The following is a 16589-nucleotide window of genomic DNA, read 5'->3' on the forward strand; positions in this document are numbered from 1 at the left end:
CGTGACTAGAGTCTCTCAAAATCTGATGAAAATCTTTTAAACTGACCTTTGTTGAGCTGAAATGAAGACCTATTCAGCAACTGCATGGCCTATTTCTCGCTTAAAATGTTTTCAGAAACATGTTTCAGTGAACTATGTTAGTACAATATGAGATCGTATTCTGAACGAGCCGCCATGACAGTCTGGCTTTGAATTTTGAAAACAAACCCATGTGACACGTTCGTCCAATCAGCTGCCGGTTTTCATTTCTTGGGCAACAATACAGAGTAGGGCCGCCTGCTGCTATGGAGACGTATTACGTTTCTCAAGTCGGTGTCGCCTCAGTGTGCCCCGAGGCAGTTTTTTGGACATCGGGGACCCGACTGATCATTCCGACTGGCTTTTCTGTCGACGGTCGGCCGTCTGGTTGGTGTGTCTTGGCTATTACGCTTTCTCAAACTTGATCTTGTGGCTGTATTACTACTGCGCCTCAACTTTAATTTGGGGGATCATTTTAGTTGTAATCTTCTATTTACTAGTATTTCTCTAGTATAAATACTGTATTTTAACCCAGTGGAAAGAAAGTTTTATAAAAACACATCTTTACAAAAAGTCCTTGAGCTAAAATGGCTAATTTGATTAGTTTAACCTGTAGGCCCACAGGTGTATCCCAGGTGATGTAAGGCACCTCTGCCTGTAGAGACCAAGATGACTGAAGTCCAGGCCACAGTGGAGTTCTCTGTGGAGCTCCACAAGTTCTACAATGTGGACCTGTTCCAAAGAGGGTGAGTACTAGCTCATTGTCGCTACATACCAATATTCTGCAGCAGGTGGCAATTCATTAATGCTTTACCAAAGAAATGTATTTTCCAAACATATATTACAGACAAGTTTACTTTGCTGATTAAAAAGTCTACTGTGATGGTATGCTTTGAATGGACATGCTTTGAATGGACATGAACGAGCTTTGGTTTGCAGCTTGTGGTAGAAGGGAACCAGATCTATTCTGTGAGTGTCCCAGCCAATCTGGGACAGTTGGCAATCTTGGTTAGACCTCGAGCGTGATTATAAAATGCCCTTTGTACAGATGGGCATTGCACGATATTGGATTTTGGCCGATATTCAACATTCAACTCAACACATTCCGACATTTTCAAACTCCTTTTTGGCCAATACCAATATACTGTATACACATCTTTTTTTATTTCACAGAAGAGAACACCAAATCTCTCCTGTACTACTTTTACCCTATTACACTCATTTGTTGGAGATAACAGACATTAAACAAGACAAACAAGATTTCATTATACCATAAATGTATACTTTTACAAATGTAGACATAGACATTCACCCCTGAAAAATAGGCAAATTTACTTGGGGGAGAATAAATAATGTGTACGCCGGTGCGTAAAACTGTAACAACCAATCTCTATACGTTTTCTGATCTGTAAAGTTGAAGTAACTAACAGTGTTAGTTTTAGGCTTCTTTTATTATTTTGTAGCTAGTTGTTGGTGTATAAGTTAATGAAAGTCCAGTTTAACTCAGATCTCTGAAAAAGCTTGGATCATTCCAGATTGGATGTCTACACTAGGAAATGGGGAAGGTACTTGAGCTTTCTGGGGGGCTCCTAAGAAGCTTTGTGCCAGAAAGAGATAGTATCGTGGTGGCATTTTTAGTTACCGACAGATAAACTGTACACAGACTGCACTGCCATGTTCACAGCTATAACATTACTGCTAACTTCATACTTCATTCATTCAAACGCGCACACACACACCCTCTCTTTTTTCGCTCTCTCCCCGAGCACTCGCTAACGTGTGGGCTGCAGCTGCTGCTGTGTGCATTTAGGCTGCTAGCTAGAAGCTTGCTCCTTATGGCAGGTCTTCATATTAGTGATAAAATTGGAGGTGTTAAGGATTTGATTACTTCGACCTTCCAAGTATTGCATCCTGCACTAGCGTGTCTTATTTTTTCACCGTGAAAAGCATTCAGACCGCACATTACTGTCTTCACTTCAGCATGTAATTACCGATAATAACCTATAATTATCGGTTGTTGGCATCGGCCCTGTTTTGCTCATCGGGCCGATGTATACAAAAAAAAGTATTAATATCTGCTGATACCGATGTGATTGTCGATATATCGTGCATCCCTACACATAATATGCTAAACAGTGCATGATTATTCTATTTCATATATTTGTTTAAGTTGACCTTTTCCCTGTTTCTCTGTGAAAATGCTGGTTGGTTCACCTCGACATATTGAAATGTCGAAGGAAAAGATTCAAGGGTAAATGGTGTGTTTCAAAAAGTGCCCAGTAAAGAACCTACCGGTAAATGATTTTGAGAAAAGGTTGTCAGAGCTGCAGTGAAGTGTACCACACAAGCACGGGTGTGGAGGAGCTTCTCTTTTCTGACTCCCTTAATTTAAATGTGTGTCTTGATTACTGTAGAGCTGCAGGGACAGTAAGGTGGTAAGGCTATCTGTGTTTAATTGAAACATTAACATGTTTCTTAGGACACCTTTTTATATAGCATACTGTACATCAAATTTGATCAAATAAAACATGAATTAACAAAAACAACAAAGGCTGTTTATTTTGAGACAATAACAGAATTGCTATGTTTCATGGAAAACTAAAGGTGGAAAAATGGATTCTGGAAATTCTTTTTAACAGCCGCAGCGTTAATGATATGATATAGATACAACTCCTGTTCTATGCTCCTGGCTCATCAGTGCTTTAAGAGCTCAGTTTTACTACATGAGTGACTACAAAAGAAAGTGCTCATTATTTATTTATGAAAGCTGTAGTGTCATTTTACAAGTAGAGGCACTTGTGGCTAACCTGTGCAGTTTGTTCCCCTTTCACCGAGCCTCTAATGGTGCTTGGACCAAGCCAATACAAAATGTGTCTGCTTTTTCAGGTTCTACCAGATTCGTGCCGGTCTGAAGGTGCCTCCCCGGGTCCCACACAAAGTTGAGACCAGTCTGCTTCACCCGGGAGGTAAATGAATCTTTGAAGATGGAAGGAGACCTTTTCTGTATTTTTGAGAGGATTCAGGGACCCTTTTGTGGATCCATTTGGTCAACCCTATGCCATGCCCCTTCACCTGAATTCTCCAATTAAAGCCCTTAAAGTAATATTCCGTTAACTTGCAGTATGCGTAAAGTAACGCACTGTTGCTTTTCTTACCAGAGGGCTGATTATTTCCCGGTAAACTTCAGGTAGACTTGCATGTTGAATTTTATTTCATCTGAGATATTAGCACTGTTTCAAGGAACCTAGTTACTGTTTTTGCAGGTCTGGTTTACTTATTGTTTAACAGGGAACTGGTAGGGCACTGGCTTATGTCACAGGCCATTCCTTGTTCTCAGTATTTCTCTAAAGCCTTGTGCTTATGCCTCACCCCCTCATTCAGAGACCTGCACGGCTCATTTCACACAAAGCACACAATTATTTTGTTTCATTAATAAACAGCATCATCAAGAGACTATAATTCCTGTGCTTAAATGTTTTATATTCCATTTTTTGACGGGGAAACAGCACCTCCACACACTTTAATCTTCAATGCAGACCTAATAAGATATACCTTGTCAGATAATTCCTGGCGCAGGTTATAAGAATATCATTACCTGTAGGTTGGCTCATTTATAATCTTATTTATATTTGGATCTGAAAAATCCATCTAGATTTCTCTCAGTCTTTGAACTGTCAGCCATGTGTAACAACACCGGACATGTGGTTATGTGCCTAGTCACAGCACCAGAGCATGTGTTTCTAAAGCTAATACAGAAACATTCTAATGCAGACAGGCTAGCTGTAATCAGTTGTTGTATTGTTGTACAATTCAGTTGTTATTTTTCATAAACTCTTTTAATTCTAGTGACTTTTGTTTAGGCTCTGATCTGGCGTTTCCTGCTTTAGTCCAAGATGATGTCATCTGCAGCAAAACTTTCCAAATCCTGTACAAGAATGAAGAGGTTGTGGTCAATGATGTCCTCCTCTTCAAAGTGATGATGCTGCTGGATGAGAAGAAGGTATGTTTAAGAAAGAGAGGTGATGCTTTTACTATGGGATTTTGGCCTATCCAAAATGTCTATTATTCTGTCCCAATCTTATATTTTTCTATGTGATGCCACTTCCCCATGCCAACTTGGTGTAAAGTAGATGCACAATAAAAGCCAATCCAATTTACATAAGTTTGTCTGACAACTGAATATAGCCCTGGTATGTTTTCTGTGTGTGGTTTTCTATGGTACTTTTTATATTGGGTCTCATAGTGTTTTTGTAAAATAAATAGAGAAAGTAGTTTGTGTGGAACTTTGTAACATTTTCCTGGCTTGCCAGTCTATGTGTCAGGAATAATGGGACAATATTCCTTCAACAGCAATTTAACTTGTGGGTTAGCAGTACATGATGCACCTGCAAAATGCCACTGAAATTGAGACAAAGTGATTTTTTTTTTTTTTTTTAATCAACCCAAATCAGCACCAACTGTTCTAATGGGACACATTAATAGTTTTTTTGACATTTGGTGCGTCCTCACGATAATGGATTACAACAACTAAAGGCTTCAAAATGTATCTGGCTTAGTAAGGCTGATACCATCACTGTTTTTCAATATTCACAGGTGGAAGAGTCCCTCAATGACATGGATTTCCAACTCTTCTTAGATTTATATTTCACAGATGGTGATTACACGTAGGTGTTTCAACATTTTAACTGCTTGTACTTATTCCAGTGTGAATTTGATATTTGCATCTCTTATGCAAATGAGGCATTAATGGTCCTTTCCATCTTCCTTATTTCATTTCCACAGGCCAGATGACCCAAGCTCTCTACAGAATATCAGTGGCCGCACACTTCGTTTGCACTTTACCCTTCAGCGAGGCATCCACCAACACGTCAATGTCATGTTTGACTACTTCCACCTGTCTGTCATCTCTGTAGCCATCCATGCCTCCCTAGTGGCACTACATCAGCCCCTTATCAGGTCAGACTGCTACCTAACCCAAGAAAACACTCACTGAATGCAGTTATTCATTCATTCAAGTGTTGCAGCTCTTTTATATATCTTCATAGTGTTATTTACTATTGTTGTTTGCAGTAAATTCCAACACAAACCTTTTTGCAAACTCCACACAACAAATTTAACATTACAGTTGAAGTAAACAACATAGCTCTTCAGTTTAACTTGGCATTCATGTACAACAGTAAATGAGAAGAAGAAGCCTTATTAGAAGTGCCCCATTTAGTTCCTCTGGTGATTAGCTGACTTTGATTGCACTCTGTGTGTTTACCTAGTTTGCCTCGACCCGTGAAAACCACATGGCTTAACCGCAACGCTCCACCACAGAGCAAAGACTCTGTCATCCCACCTCTGGAGAACGTGGTGTTCGGCAGCAGTTATGTCAAGCAAGTATCACCAGATGTAAGTGGACCTCCTGTATAGTGTAAAAAGAGATATTTCCAAAGACATTGTTGTCTTTTTTTTTTTTTTCTAAACTTCTGAGCTGTCATGAAAGTCTGAAAGATGCCACCGTTTTGCTGGATTACAAAGGGCTAAATTAGGCACTTGATGAAAAGTAAATGGTTGTCATAAACCTAATAATACTCAAGATATGCTGTGGAACTCATATTTCTTACATAAAGATGAAAGGATAAAAACAATCATGCATGTATTGTTTAAGCAAGGCTGCCTGCCATTAATACAGGTTTTTGATTAGTACATGGATATGGGTGTTGACTTGGATTTGACCGTTCTTTGCCTCGGGTAGAATGGTGTATTAGAATCATTGCTTTTGAAGCACGTGGAGATGTGTCCGGCTGTTGACAGATATGGGAGATGAAGAGGAAACTCATTGGACCGCTGTCAGATTTAGCCAGGAGTAATTGGCCTCTCCTGACAGAGAAAGGTGGCCAGCTAAAGCTGCCCCTGAGATGTGGTAGTGTGAGTGTACTAGAGTCATTTAGACCAAACAGAGGCAATGCCCCATTGACCTTCCTTGATGCATCACTAATGGGCAGCTTGGGAATTACAACACATCCACCATTACGCACTATTTATTTCACTACAGGTATATGTGCAGAAGCCACTTTAAAGCATTACCACTTAGATATTGCACACAAAATAAATGTCTGGAAATAACTGGCAGGTTAACCTGTTGTGATCTATAGGACTGTAGTGATTACTGTAATACCTGAGTAATGAGTCATATATTTACTTGATGTCAATACACAGACATAAAATAGACCAAATCACTGTGATGTCAGGCTATCACAAAAATCACTAACGTCATAATTTGAATTGCGGAGATATGTGAAATCAGCAAACTTGTTTATTTATGTTGTCATTTTCAGCCAGTCGTTTTCTGCTGTGCTTATTTTATGGTAGTGTGTTGCTTTGCTCATGTCTTTGATTAAACCAAATTGAACATATTACGAACAGCAACATCTCACCGCCAGTCAGAATAACTGCTAGTTTGGGAGGTGTCGTTTTCTTTAGTCTGTGGCCCAACAGGTAACTAGGTCTTCAACCTAACGTTTGTTAAAGTGTTGACATATGAAAGCATCAAATGTGCATTTTAGATGAACGCGCTGAGAGTATATACAGTTGTTCCTTGTCCCAGGAGTTTTCTACGCGGAAGTTATTGCAAACAAACCTTTTGATTAGGTCTATACGCTACTGTTTTTCACTAAATTGTGTTTGTGAACATTGACTGCAGATTTAATTGTTAATAAATTGGCAAAAGCATTACAGATTATGTTGCCCTGAGAGTTTGTCTTCTCCTACAGCAGTGGCTACGAACCGAAGGTTTACAGCAGCTTAAAATATTCAGAACAGCAGTAATATTGTTTAGAAAAGTAAATCGACTAAACTCTCTTCTCCGTGTCCCTCGTGTTCCCTCAGGGCAGGACGTTCCTGATGTCCGACCACTGTCTGCAGCATGCCTTCAGTCTGCACCATAGCCTCTGCTCCAATCTCCTGCTAGCCTACCAGGGTCTCTTTGACTACTTCACCTCTATTACCAAGGATCTGCCCTCCTCCCATCGTATGGAACTAGGTATACTGCACTGTGGTTTCACCTCAACTCATATCAGAGTCTGGGGTTACAACAGGTTGTATAGCAATGAAATCCTTAATCCCAGACGTATTCAAATATGTCTCTGCACTCTTTATTATTGTTATTATTATTATTATTATTATTTTAACTCCCAGGCACTAAGAAGAAGCAAGTATTCTCATGGTTATACATTACAATACCTTCTAATTCATGTTTTGCTTTGGATAGATTTGTATTGTTTTGTCTTTTCACTGTCAGTGTTTGTTGTACATTGCAAGTTTGTTGAGTTGTGTCATGTCATTTCACCTGATCCCTAAACATTGACATATTCTACCCTTTAAACAGACTCCACAACCAGCAACCCACTAAGTTAATTTAGGAATCTGTGTTTAACTGATCTTAGTTATTATACTTACAAAATCATACTTGCACTCATTAAATAGGTCTACTAACCAGTAGACTGAAACCAAATTGTAACAGCTCCCAAACACAACTCATCATTGTAACTATGGATCACCAAACCTAACCCACACAAGTGGACAGATATTCACCCATCCCAGAGGAACAGGTTAAAAATGCCTATATGTGCAATCTTACTAGCCAAGCCCAGCATGCAAGTCCTATATGAGAGAGTACTCAGAAGACCCTATCCCCGAAGTCAAAGGCACGTCTACATAGGTATGTCCTGACCCTTACAGTACCTCAACTCAACCTGCCTTTCTCTCTTGTTTCCTCTTAACTCCAGTTTCCTTCTTGTAGAAAACACCATGTCCTCTCTATGTCCCACTTTCCAGAGACATTACTTGAACTGCTGTCATGCCATCTTTTCAATTATGTATATACTCAATCTTTCTTTCCACCTTTTTATAACAAGGCATTGGTCAAAGAATCTCATAACACAGTGGTTCTGTAGAATTTGTAGTCTCTGGTCATGTCATATAAAAAGTATTTTCTGACACCAGTGCTGTCTAACACCACTTCCCTATTCTGCCTGCTTTACGGGCTCTTTAAAAAAAAAAAACTTCTGTATAATTAAATAGATTAATTGTAAAAGTGAATCTTAGTAATGCTGTTCCTCTGCCTCCTCAGAACAACTCGACTTAGAGGCCCGTCTAGCTGAGTTATGTGAACAAATCAAGGTAAGACCTGTCTCTGATAATTGTTCTTCAGTAGGCAATGCTGCAAATCCTGTTATAGGAAGCAACAGGCCTGGCAAAAGCCTGTTGCTTAGTTTGTGGGGCAGGAGGGGTTAACTGGAAAAATGGCAGAGGGTCATGAAAATAGTTGGAAAAGGGAAAAAAACTTTCATTGGATCAATGTTTCTCAATGACTGGAGGGCATGTGTGAAGTGCTATCATGTTGCATTTTATAAATGATAGAAGTAGTAGTAAGATTGGTTAGGGTGTACATGGGCATATAAATATGACAGTTTGTTTTTGTAGGTAATGGTGAACCTAGCGTGAGAGCAAATGGTACCATATGCAAACTGGGTCTGTTGCTGTATATTAGAGTAGCTAAACATAAATAGGCTGAGTGTGCTCGGAGTCCTCTGATAACAGAAGGGAATAAAGTGTTTATTGCTTCAAGGGATTTAGTATTGGTGGATATTGAGGCTGAGGTACTGTATATTGATACAGAATTGCACAAGAAAACTTAACTGGAGGCCAGTGGTGAGAATCCTTTATGGTTTCCAGATGACAAGGTGTTTCAGCAAATTATGGAGACAAGATGGCACTGAATCCTCTATGCCACTAGAAAGTTTGTGAATTTGTGAGCAGACTGGCAAGCGTTCAGATGCTTTTTTTTTATTTTATTTTTTTTTTACAGCTGGTAGAATGGAGTTTAAAACAAGTCTCTAACATTTCATAACTGTGTAGGTGAGTTAACCACTCTAGTGGTTGGGTCCTCGAGTCCTGATAGGTTGGCCCACTTAAGATTAGGAGTGATGGAGAATGTTTTGTAGAGATGTGGAATGATAGGAATCTCTGTAGATGATTGTGGTACATCATGCACTTTCAAGTGCCTTTTGTATGTTTAAGTGGATAGCACGTTGTTTCCAAATATATCAGATATCCAATGACAATCGGTCAGACAAACACAGGAATGGAAATACATTAACTTGCATTTGTTTTGGAGACTTCATATGCAGTTTTTTTTTATTATAACAAGCAGGTTTTATAATAGATAGATAGATAGATAGATATTAATGACAGTATTATTTGTCACCAGTGCATAAAAGTGACTTGACTCTACTCTAGTGTCTTTGTGTCTAAAAGGTCTGTGATGCAAATGTATTATGTATTTTTTGTGACCCAAGTAACAACTAGCGTCATGGGGAACATTTTAAATGATGAGGAAAAAAATGTCTATGACAAATGAATCCATTGACGATCAAGAAATGTCAGAATTTATTTTACTATATGTTACATGATAATATGCTGATATCATTAGGGAGATATGTTCACTTGAACCCTCTGGTGGCTGACTTGTGTCTTTTATACTTTTAGCAAAAAGCAGAGTCCCCTGACGAGCTGGCAGAACTGGTAAATATGAACCTGGCTCAGCTCTGCTCTCTGCTAATGGCACTCTGGGGACAATTCCTAGAGGTAGTGTCCCTGCAGGAGCATGTTGCTTCCCTCCTAGCTATGGAGCACCACACCCTAAGAGTAAGTCCCTACTTTATAAATGATCTGCAAATTGAAATATCTGACTAGTTGCCTTCTAATTACAATAATCCTATTTTGTTCTGGAAAATGATCCAAAACTATACTCAAACCTCTGGGCAAGACTGAATGTTGAATGTATACTCTGTAATGTGGTGTTATTACAGGTAAGGCGGTTTGCTGAGGCTTTCTTTTGTCTCGAACATCCAAGGCAATCTGCGCTAGCATATCAGGAACTACAGTAAGTTACAATGTCATGTTCGTCTTGTATGTATGGAAAACGCTGGCTCTTTTTGTTTTTCTGGCTGACTCCTAGCATCTCCTTTCCTCCCTCTCCCTCTATATTAGTGCTCACAGTCACCAGCAGATGACTAATGCTATCAAAAGCTCCAGCTACTTCCTGTCTTTGCCTCCACTTCCAGTGGAATGTGCAGATCTGGATGGTGATGTTAGCTCCCTGCCGATCATCTTTGAGGATAGATACCTGGATTCTATCACTGAAGGTCAGTGATACAGTATTGCTGCTCAACTAGATGTATAGTCATTAGTCATTGACAATTTTTTTAAACCAAATATTTTTTTTGTTTGCTTCGTTTTTTATGTTGAACCTGGTTTGATTCGGAAGATCGCGATGGACCCTGGCTGGGCATGCACAATACAAGGACTGGCTCAGTGTCCAGCAAAACGGACAAGCCCAACTCCAAGGAGTGCAGTGCAGCAGCCAGCCCCATACCTGAGTCTCGGTGTGGCCCTATGGATAACACCTGGCCAGACAACAATGATCTACCACCTAAGTCCAAAGGCAAGTCAGTCAAACTGAAGAAAAATTCAAAGACTGAGAACTCCAAGAAGCTGATAAGACAGGGCTCCAAGGACTCTGTAGTGTTGATGGGCTATAAAAACCTCAAAGCTCCTTATGGGGACACAAAGCACAAGGAAGGGGAAGCTCCCCCAAACCAAGAAGAGGAACGAGATACCCTGCAGAGAGACTCAAGTAGAAGTTTAAGGACTAATGCAAATTCAGTGTTTGACTCTGTTGCCACATCAGCACAATGTGATGTTGATTCTGTTCCAGATGACAATATAACTACTGCTGCTTGTCAAAAAGGTTTTATTAAAAATCCTTTAAACTTCGACACACAGAATAATCCTCAGGCAGGTACTGGGGTTATTGCTGCATGCAATCAACCACTTCACAAAGATGAGCAAGTTGACCACAGTGGCCAAACGCTGCCACAGTGGTCTGCTGGGCTGAAGCAAATTGAGGTAAAACCAAGTAACAAGGACCCATACCAAGGGGACAAAGTAACAGTTCTTCTACCATGTCGGACTGATGGAACTCTAAGCAGTAATATTCCTGAGATCACCCAGACAGACCTCTGTGACTCAAAACCGTTTGTAGCGGACTCTGTGTTTGAAAGGCCAGGTAAAGAGGCAGCACAGCGTAGCCAGTCCTGTCTGGTCTCGGTACAGGTGAAAGGTGGTTGTATCAGGCTGCCAGATGGAGGAGCCCCCAGTGCCTCGTCTCACCTTTCAGACTCGGGCATTGAAAGTGAGCCCAGCTCCTTCGCTACTCCGCTCGCTCCAGGACTTCAGGCTTGTGCAGGACTTGGCGTCACTGAATCAGCTGTTGCTGCCCCACAGCCTGAGAGGCCCTTCCTCTCTGCACCACGGCCTGTTCAGCAAAGCTCAGTGCAAAAGCCCAGTGGGGCAGCAGACGTTCTCTACCAAGAAAATACCAGTGCAGTCAGTGGAGTCCAGTCCTCTCTTACTTCTATCAACTCCTTGCCCTCAGATGATGAGGGCGAAGGTTCCTCTAAGGGCTCCAGTGGAGCTGATGTCCAAGGCAGGAAGTCCAGTGTTTTGGTGCAGGAGCAGAGTGTAGTCTTCTCTGGGGATATCAGTAACACACCTGCCATCTGCGTGGCCTGCACCCCTGACCCTGCTGCAGGTGATTCCCAACTTATACAACCTTCTTTTGCTTTGGAAACCGACCCCAAGTTAACAGGTATTTCTGAAGTTGGACTAGAGGGAGCAGCGGGTTCTGGGGCCGGTAAAGAATCCCGTAGTGAACCCCATACTGCCTGCCCTTCCAGTAACTCTGCCACCAGTAGCACTGACCTGGTAAAACGTGGGATGGTAGAGAACTACTTTGGCTCATGCTCTAGCACAGATGTGTCTGAGATCAGCCCTGTAGAAACATCTGCTATCACGCTGGGAATCCACGCTGGACCACAGGTCGAAGAGGATGAGGACGAGCCCGAGCATGAGATGATCGAGAATGGTTACTACGAGGAAGGTGATGGCTATGCTTTTGTTAACGGTGTTGCTGATGAGGAGCAGAGTGGGGCTGGGAATGCAGCCGCTTCAGAGACATGTCTTCTCTTTGAACAGCTTGGCATCGGCTACCCCCATGAAACAAAGGATTTATCAAAAGCTCCCATCTGCTCCAACCTAGCCTCCGGCAGCGTTGGGTATAGCTTGGGAAGACCTCCCTGTCCCTCCACCCTCTTTTCTTCAAGTCTGCGGTGGTATGAATGTGCACCCACGCCACAGATGAAAGCGTGAGTCATCTTGCACAATTTTTTTTCGTATCCCACTTAATGTTATACTTTATGCAGATATTGTCCTGTCTCACACATTATAGATTAATATTCATCAACTATTTGATTCTAATTATGCAGGTTCATTAAGGCCAAGGAAGAAATGAAACAGCTAAGGCTGCCAGGCTTCTTGTATAGTGAAGTACCGGAGCTGGCATCCACTGTGCCCTACTTTAGCTTGGAGGAAGATGAAAGCTGTGAAGAAGGCATCCATCTCATAGTTCTGCGTTCATGGCCTGGATGGTAGGAGACCTTATCTTCTGAGTAAATTAGTTTCTTTATAGTATTTTTTATTTTTTTTTGTATACAAAAACACATTGATGTCTTGCAGGTAACAGTGCAGACCTGAGACTGGTGAAGACTTACCTGGAGCTGGGACTGCCTGGTGCTCGTATAGACTTCCTCATGTCAGAGAGGAACCAGGTGAGTGGATAAGCACATACGAAGACACTACTGTCATCTGTTATCAGCATTAATAAGCTGTAACACCTCTTGGTGAATCAAACGCACCCCAAAACATAATCTTTTCTTTTCATTTAATGCTCTTTCATCCACAGAATGACACTTTTGCTGACTTTGAGTCGATGACAGACCGATTGCTGGATGAAATAGTCCAGTACATTCAGATATACAACCTCACAGTGTCAAAGATAAGGTAAACTGTTCTTCTCTACCCAAATCTAATGTATATTATCTAAAATAAAAATAAAAAAAGTTTGTGGTTGCAGTAGCAGTCGGCTCTTTAATTTACTCTATGTTCTCAACAGCGTAGTAAATAACTATGTAAATAAATCACTTGTAGCAACTGCCTTATCACTCATCCTGTTATTTAAATGTTGTCGCACTCGAAAAGTTCATAAATGTTGTTTGGTGTCATTATGATCTAAGTATTTTTCATTTGCAGCTTTGTGGGTCATTCCTTGGGGAACCTCATCGTTCGCTCAGTGCTAACTCGGCCTAGGTTCAAATGTTACCTGAGCAGGCTGCACACCTTCCTCTCCCTCAGTGGACCTCACCTTGGCACATTGTACAACAGCTCTGCTCTGGTCAATACAGGTACGTTTCAAACATATAGCTGCTGGTTTTCAGATATTTCACTCCCAGCTAAACGCGAGATGCCATGGTTGTGTTCTCTCTAACCCTGTCATTGCGGCGAAGCCTGTTAAATACCTAACTGTTAACTGTTGGTTCCTAGGCCTTTGGTTCATGCAGAAGTGGAAAAAGTCAGGGTCACTCCTGCAGCTGACGTGCCGTGATAACTCTGATCCTCGCCAAACTTTCCTCTACAAGCTCAGCAAGAAATCTGGTTAGCTTTCCTTTTTTAATTTTATAATGTATACGTGAAATTTGAAATATGAGATTGTAGAGATAACTTTTCAGTTGATCTGCTATTGAAGGGCTGCAGTTTTTCAAGAATGTGGTGCTGGTGGGGTCACTGCAGGATCGCTATGTCCCCTATCATTCTGCTCGAATAGAAATGTGCAAAACTGCATTAAAGGACAAACAAACAGGTGAGTTTGGATTGACTATTTTTGCCTACAAACTAAAGCAAGGATTTATGCTTCTGCAGGGGTTCTATACAGTGCTTACGCTATAGCCTGCGTAAGAGGCCTGAGGTTTATACTTGTGCACTGGTATACTGGTGTCTGCGTCATTCAAGCGTATCTTTTTAAGAGAATAGCAGAGCTGGCATGCGTGTGTATATGTTGAGGAGTGTGTGGTAGAGCGAGTGAGAGAGTGACGGGGATTCGCTTCGGAGCAAGTACCAACTGGAGGCGTAGAGGGAGAAAGTGTCTCGCCTGTGCTTTCTGACCACAGTGGGAAAGCTGTAGGAAAAGTTAACCCTCTCCTTGATTTCATGTTGTTTATGGACGAGAACCCGGAAATAAGTAGGAGGAAATGCGATGCTACCAAGCCGTGGCCAAGCAGACCAATCACAGTTGTTGTGGTCTGTGTTGCCGCAGCGTGTAATTAAAGGTGCTGTAGGTAGGATTGCGAAGATCCAGGACTTAGCCAAATAATTTGAACATCGACAACTTCTCAGTCCCTCTCCCCTTTCTGCTAAAGCCCAAAACGGTCTCCTAAGCCCCTCCCCCCACAATGGAGAATGTGTGTGCATGAGCAGTGATTGACACGCAGTTAGACACTCCCCCTGGCCCTGATTGGTGCATCTGAACAGGGAGCGGTGGATTTTTGCAAATTGCGCTACAGCCTGTAGGTGGTGCCAGAGGAGCAAGATTTATTTATTTTTTTAATTAACTGCTTCATGTAGTTCTACTGGAACATAGGGTCAGTTTCCGCAAATATGACAGAAAGTTAGTTTTATAAGTCTTACCTACTGGGCGCCTGGATAGCTCACCTGGTAGAGTGTGGGCCCCATGTACAGAGGCTCAGTCCTCGCCGCAGCGGCTGCAGGTTCAGTTCCGACCTGCGGCCCTTTGCTGCATGTCATTCCCCCTCTCTAGCCCCCCTTCATGTCTAAGCTGTCCTATCGAATAAAGGCCTAAAATGCCAAAAAAATCATCTTAAAAAAAAAAAGTCTTACCTACTGCACCTTTTTTAAATGTTTTGAGAGGTGCACGTCAGGCTACGACATAGGCTACGGCTTGGTGTACGGTGTAGGGTTCGTATCTACACGTCCGTACCTACGGCGTGGATTTAACACAGAAGCATAAATCCATCTTAAATTGTATGCCATCCTACAATTATACACATGGGGGGCTTAAATTACCTAAAGAACATCAAATGCAACAAACCTTACCCTGTTGAGCCTGTTTCACTCTTGTCTGTACCAGGTCCTGTGTATGCTGAGATGATTGAAAACCTGCTGCTGCCAGTACTTCAGAACAAAGACTGTAATCTAGTGCGATATGATGTCATTCATGCTCTGCCCAACACAGCCAATTCCCTTATAGGCCGGGCCGCCCACATTGCCGTCCTTGATTCTGAGATCTTCCTGGAGAAGTTCTTTCTTGTTGCAGGCCTCAAGTTTTTTCAGTAGAACTGTGGCAGAATCAAACACATTGGTGGATGAGAGGAATGTGGAGCTAATACCTCACTGCATCTAAACCTTATTCGGATTATGGTATCTGGATTATCTCTTGGTTTTTAAATACATATAATCACTTTAAGACATATGAGCAAAATCACAATTTCTTTCATTTCATGTTTATATTGGAATCACAGTGGATATGGACATTTTTATTTTTCTACTGCCATCTTTTAAAAATTGTTTTGTTTTTTTTGTGTATGGGAAATGATTCCCCCCATCATATGCTATATTTTCAGTGTTATTTATGTGTTCTGTTTCCACTTTTAATTCACTTTTAAAAAGTTATTCAATTAATATTAGATGCTGAACTGGAAATGTAGCTGCTACAAAAATGAAATGGCTGTTTTGGTGAGCTGGCCCAAGTCACGTCTGCACATACTGTCCTCACCATTGCAAATGTTTCCCACCAATTTAAAGAGACACTGCATTGATTTGCACCAAAACTACATTTTACAAGCTTTTGTACTGAAAATGATCATTTGTACAAGTTGCTTTTTTTATCAACAATTTTCCATCATTTTTAATGGCAAAGATTGCATTTGAAATAGGATTGTTGCTCAGACATGGCAGCCTTGGCTTTGGTCTTAATACTTTATGCTGGCCCTTGCCATTGCAGCATTCTGCACAACATTTACCCAAACTGGTGTTGGGAGAATAAAGCTTTGCCTACAACATAACATTTTATTAGGGGTTTTAAGTAATGACCATGATTCAGCAAAAGCACATGTCAGTAATGTGAACTTGTTTTATTGAAAGTATTTGATTGGTATCATTTGGTGTTTAAAACTGGAAAGTATTGCTTGGAATTAAAAAATGTTTATTGGAAAATTGTTTATATATCATCATACTCCCATTAAATATGCATATTATGAAGTTGGTTATGTGACTTATTTCTTGTTATGTGCCACAACCAGGCCTGTACTACGAAGCAAGATCAACATGCCCTGGATTTATTTTAAATCTTTTAGTTACCCGGCTTCACCTAACCTAACCCAGGATTTCCCAATTCAGCGCACGCGTTCACATAAAAGAGGCGGAGTTTGCACAGCATGACCAATCGCAAACATCTACCAGAGCCGCATATTTTACATAAGAAGAGTAAACTATAATTCTACATAAATATGAACAACACAGACAGGCAAAACGCAATACAGTCGTTGCTTTCTAAAACAGAAAAGGAAAGCTGGCAAAAAAGAAAATATAGGCTAACCGACGCTGTAAATCAC

At 41.1% G+C, this 16589-nt stretch overlaps 1 protein-coding gene across 1 annotated transcript; it reads left to right on the forward strand.

The window, feature by feature from the left end:
- The first annotated feature begins 353 nt into the window (after nt 1-353).
- fam135a (family with sequence similarity 135 member A) lies at nt 354-16236 on the forward strand. The gene is given in 21 exon segments (XM_039783655.1): nt 354-764; nt 2905-2984; nt 3879-4018; nt 4612-4682; nt 4801-4974; nt 5286-5412; nt 6892-7045; nt 7646-7723; nt 8135-8184; nt 9553-9711; nt 9876-9949; nt 10057-10211; nt 10334-12272; nt 12393-12534; nt 12536-12554; nt 12643-12734; nt 12869-12966; nt 13216-13367; nt 13507-13617; nt 13709-13822; nt 15107-16236. Coding segments are annotated over 21 exon segments (4212 nt in total). The 5' UTR covers nt 354-687; the 3' UTR covers nt 15313-16236.
- The last annotated feature ends 353 nt before the right edge of the window (nt 16237-16589 follow it).

This window comes from Perca fluviatilis, chromosome 19, assembly GCF_010015445.1.
Source record: "Perca fluviatilis chromosome 19, GENO_Pfluv_1.0, whole genome shotgun sequence".
NCBI classification, from domain to species: domain Eukaryota; kingdom Metazoa; phylum Chordata; class Actinopteri; order Perciformes; family Percidae; genus Perca; species Perca fluviatilis.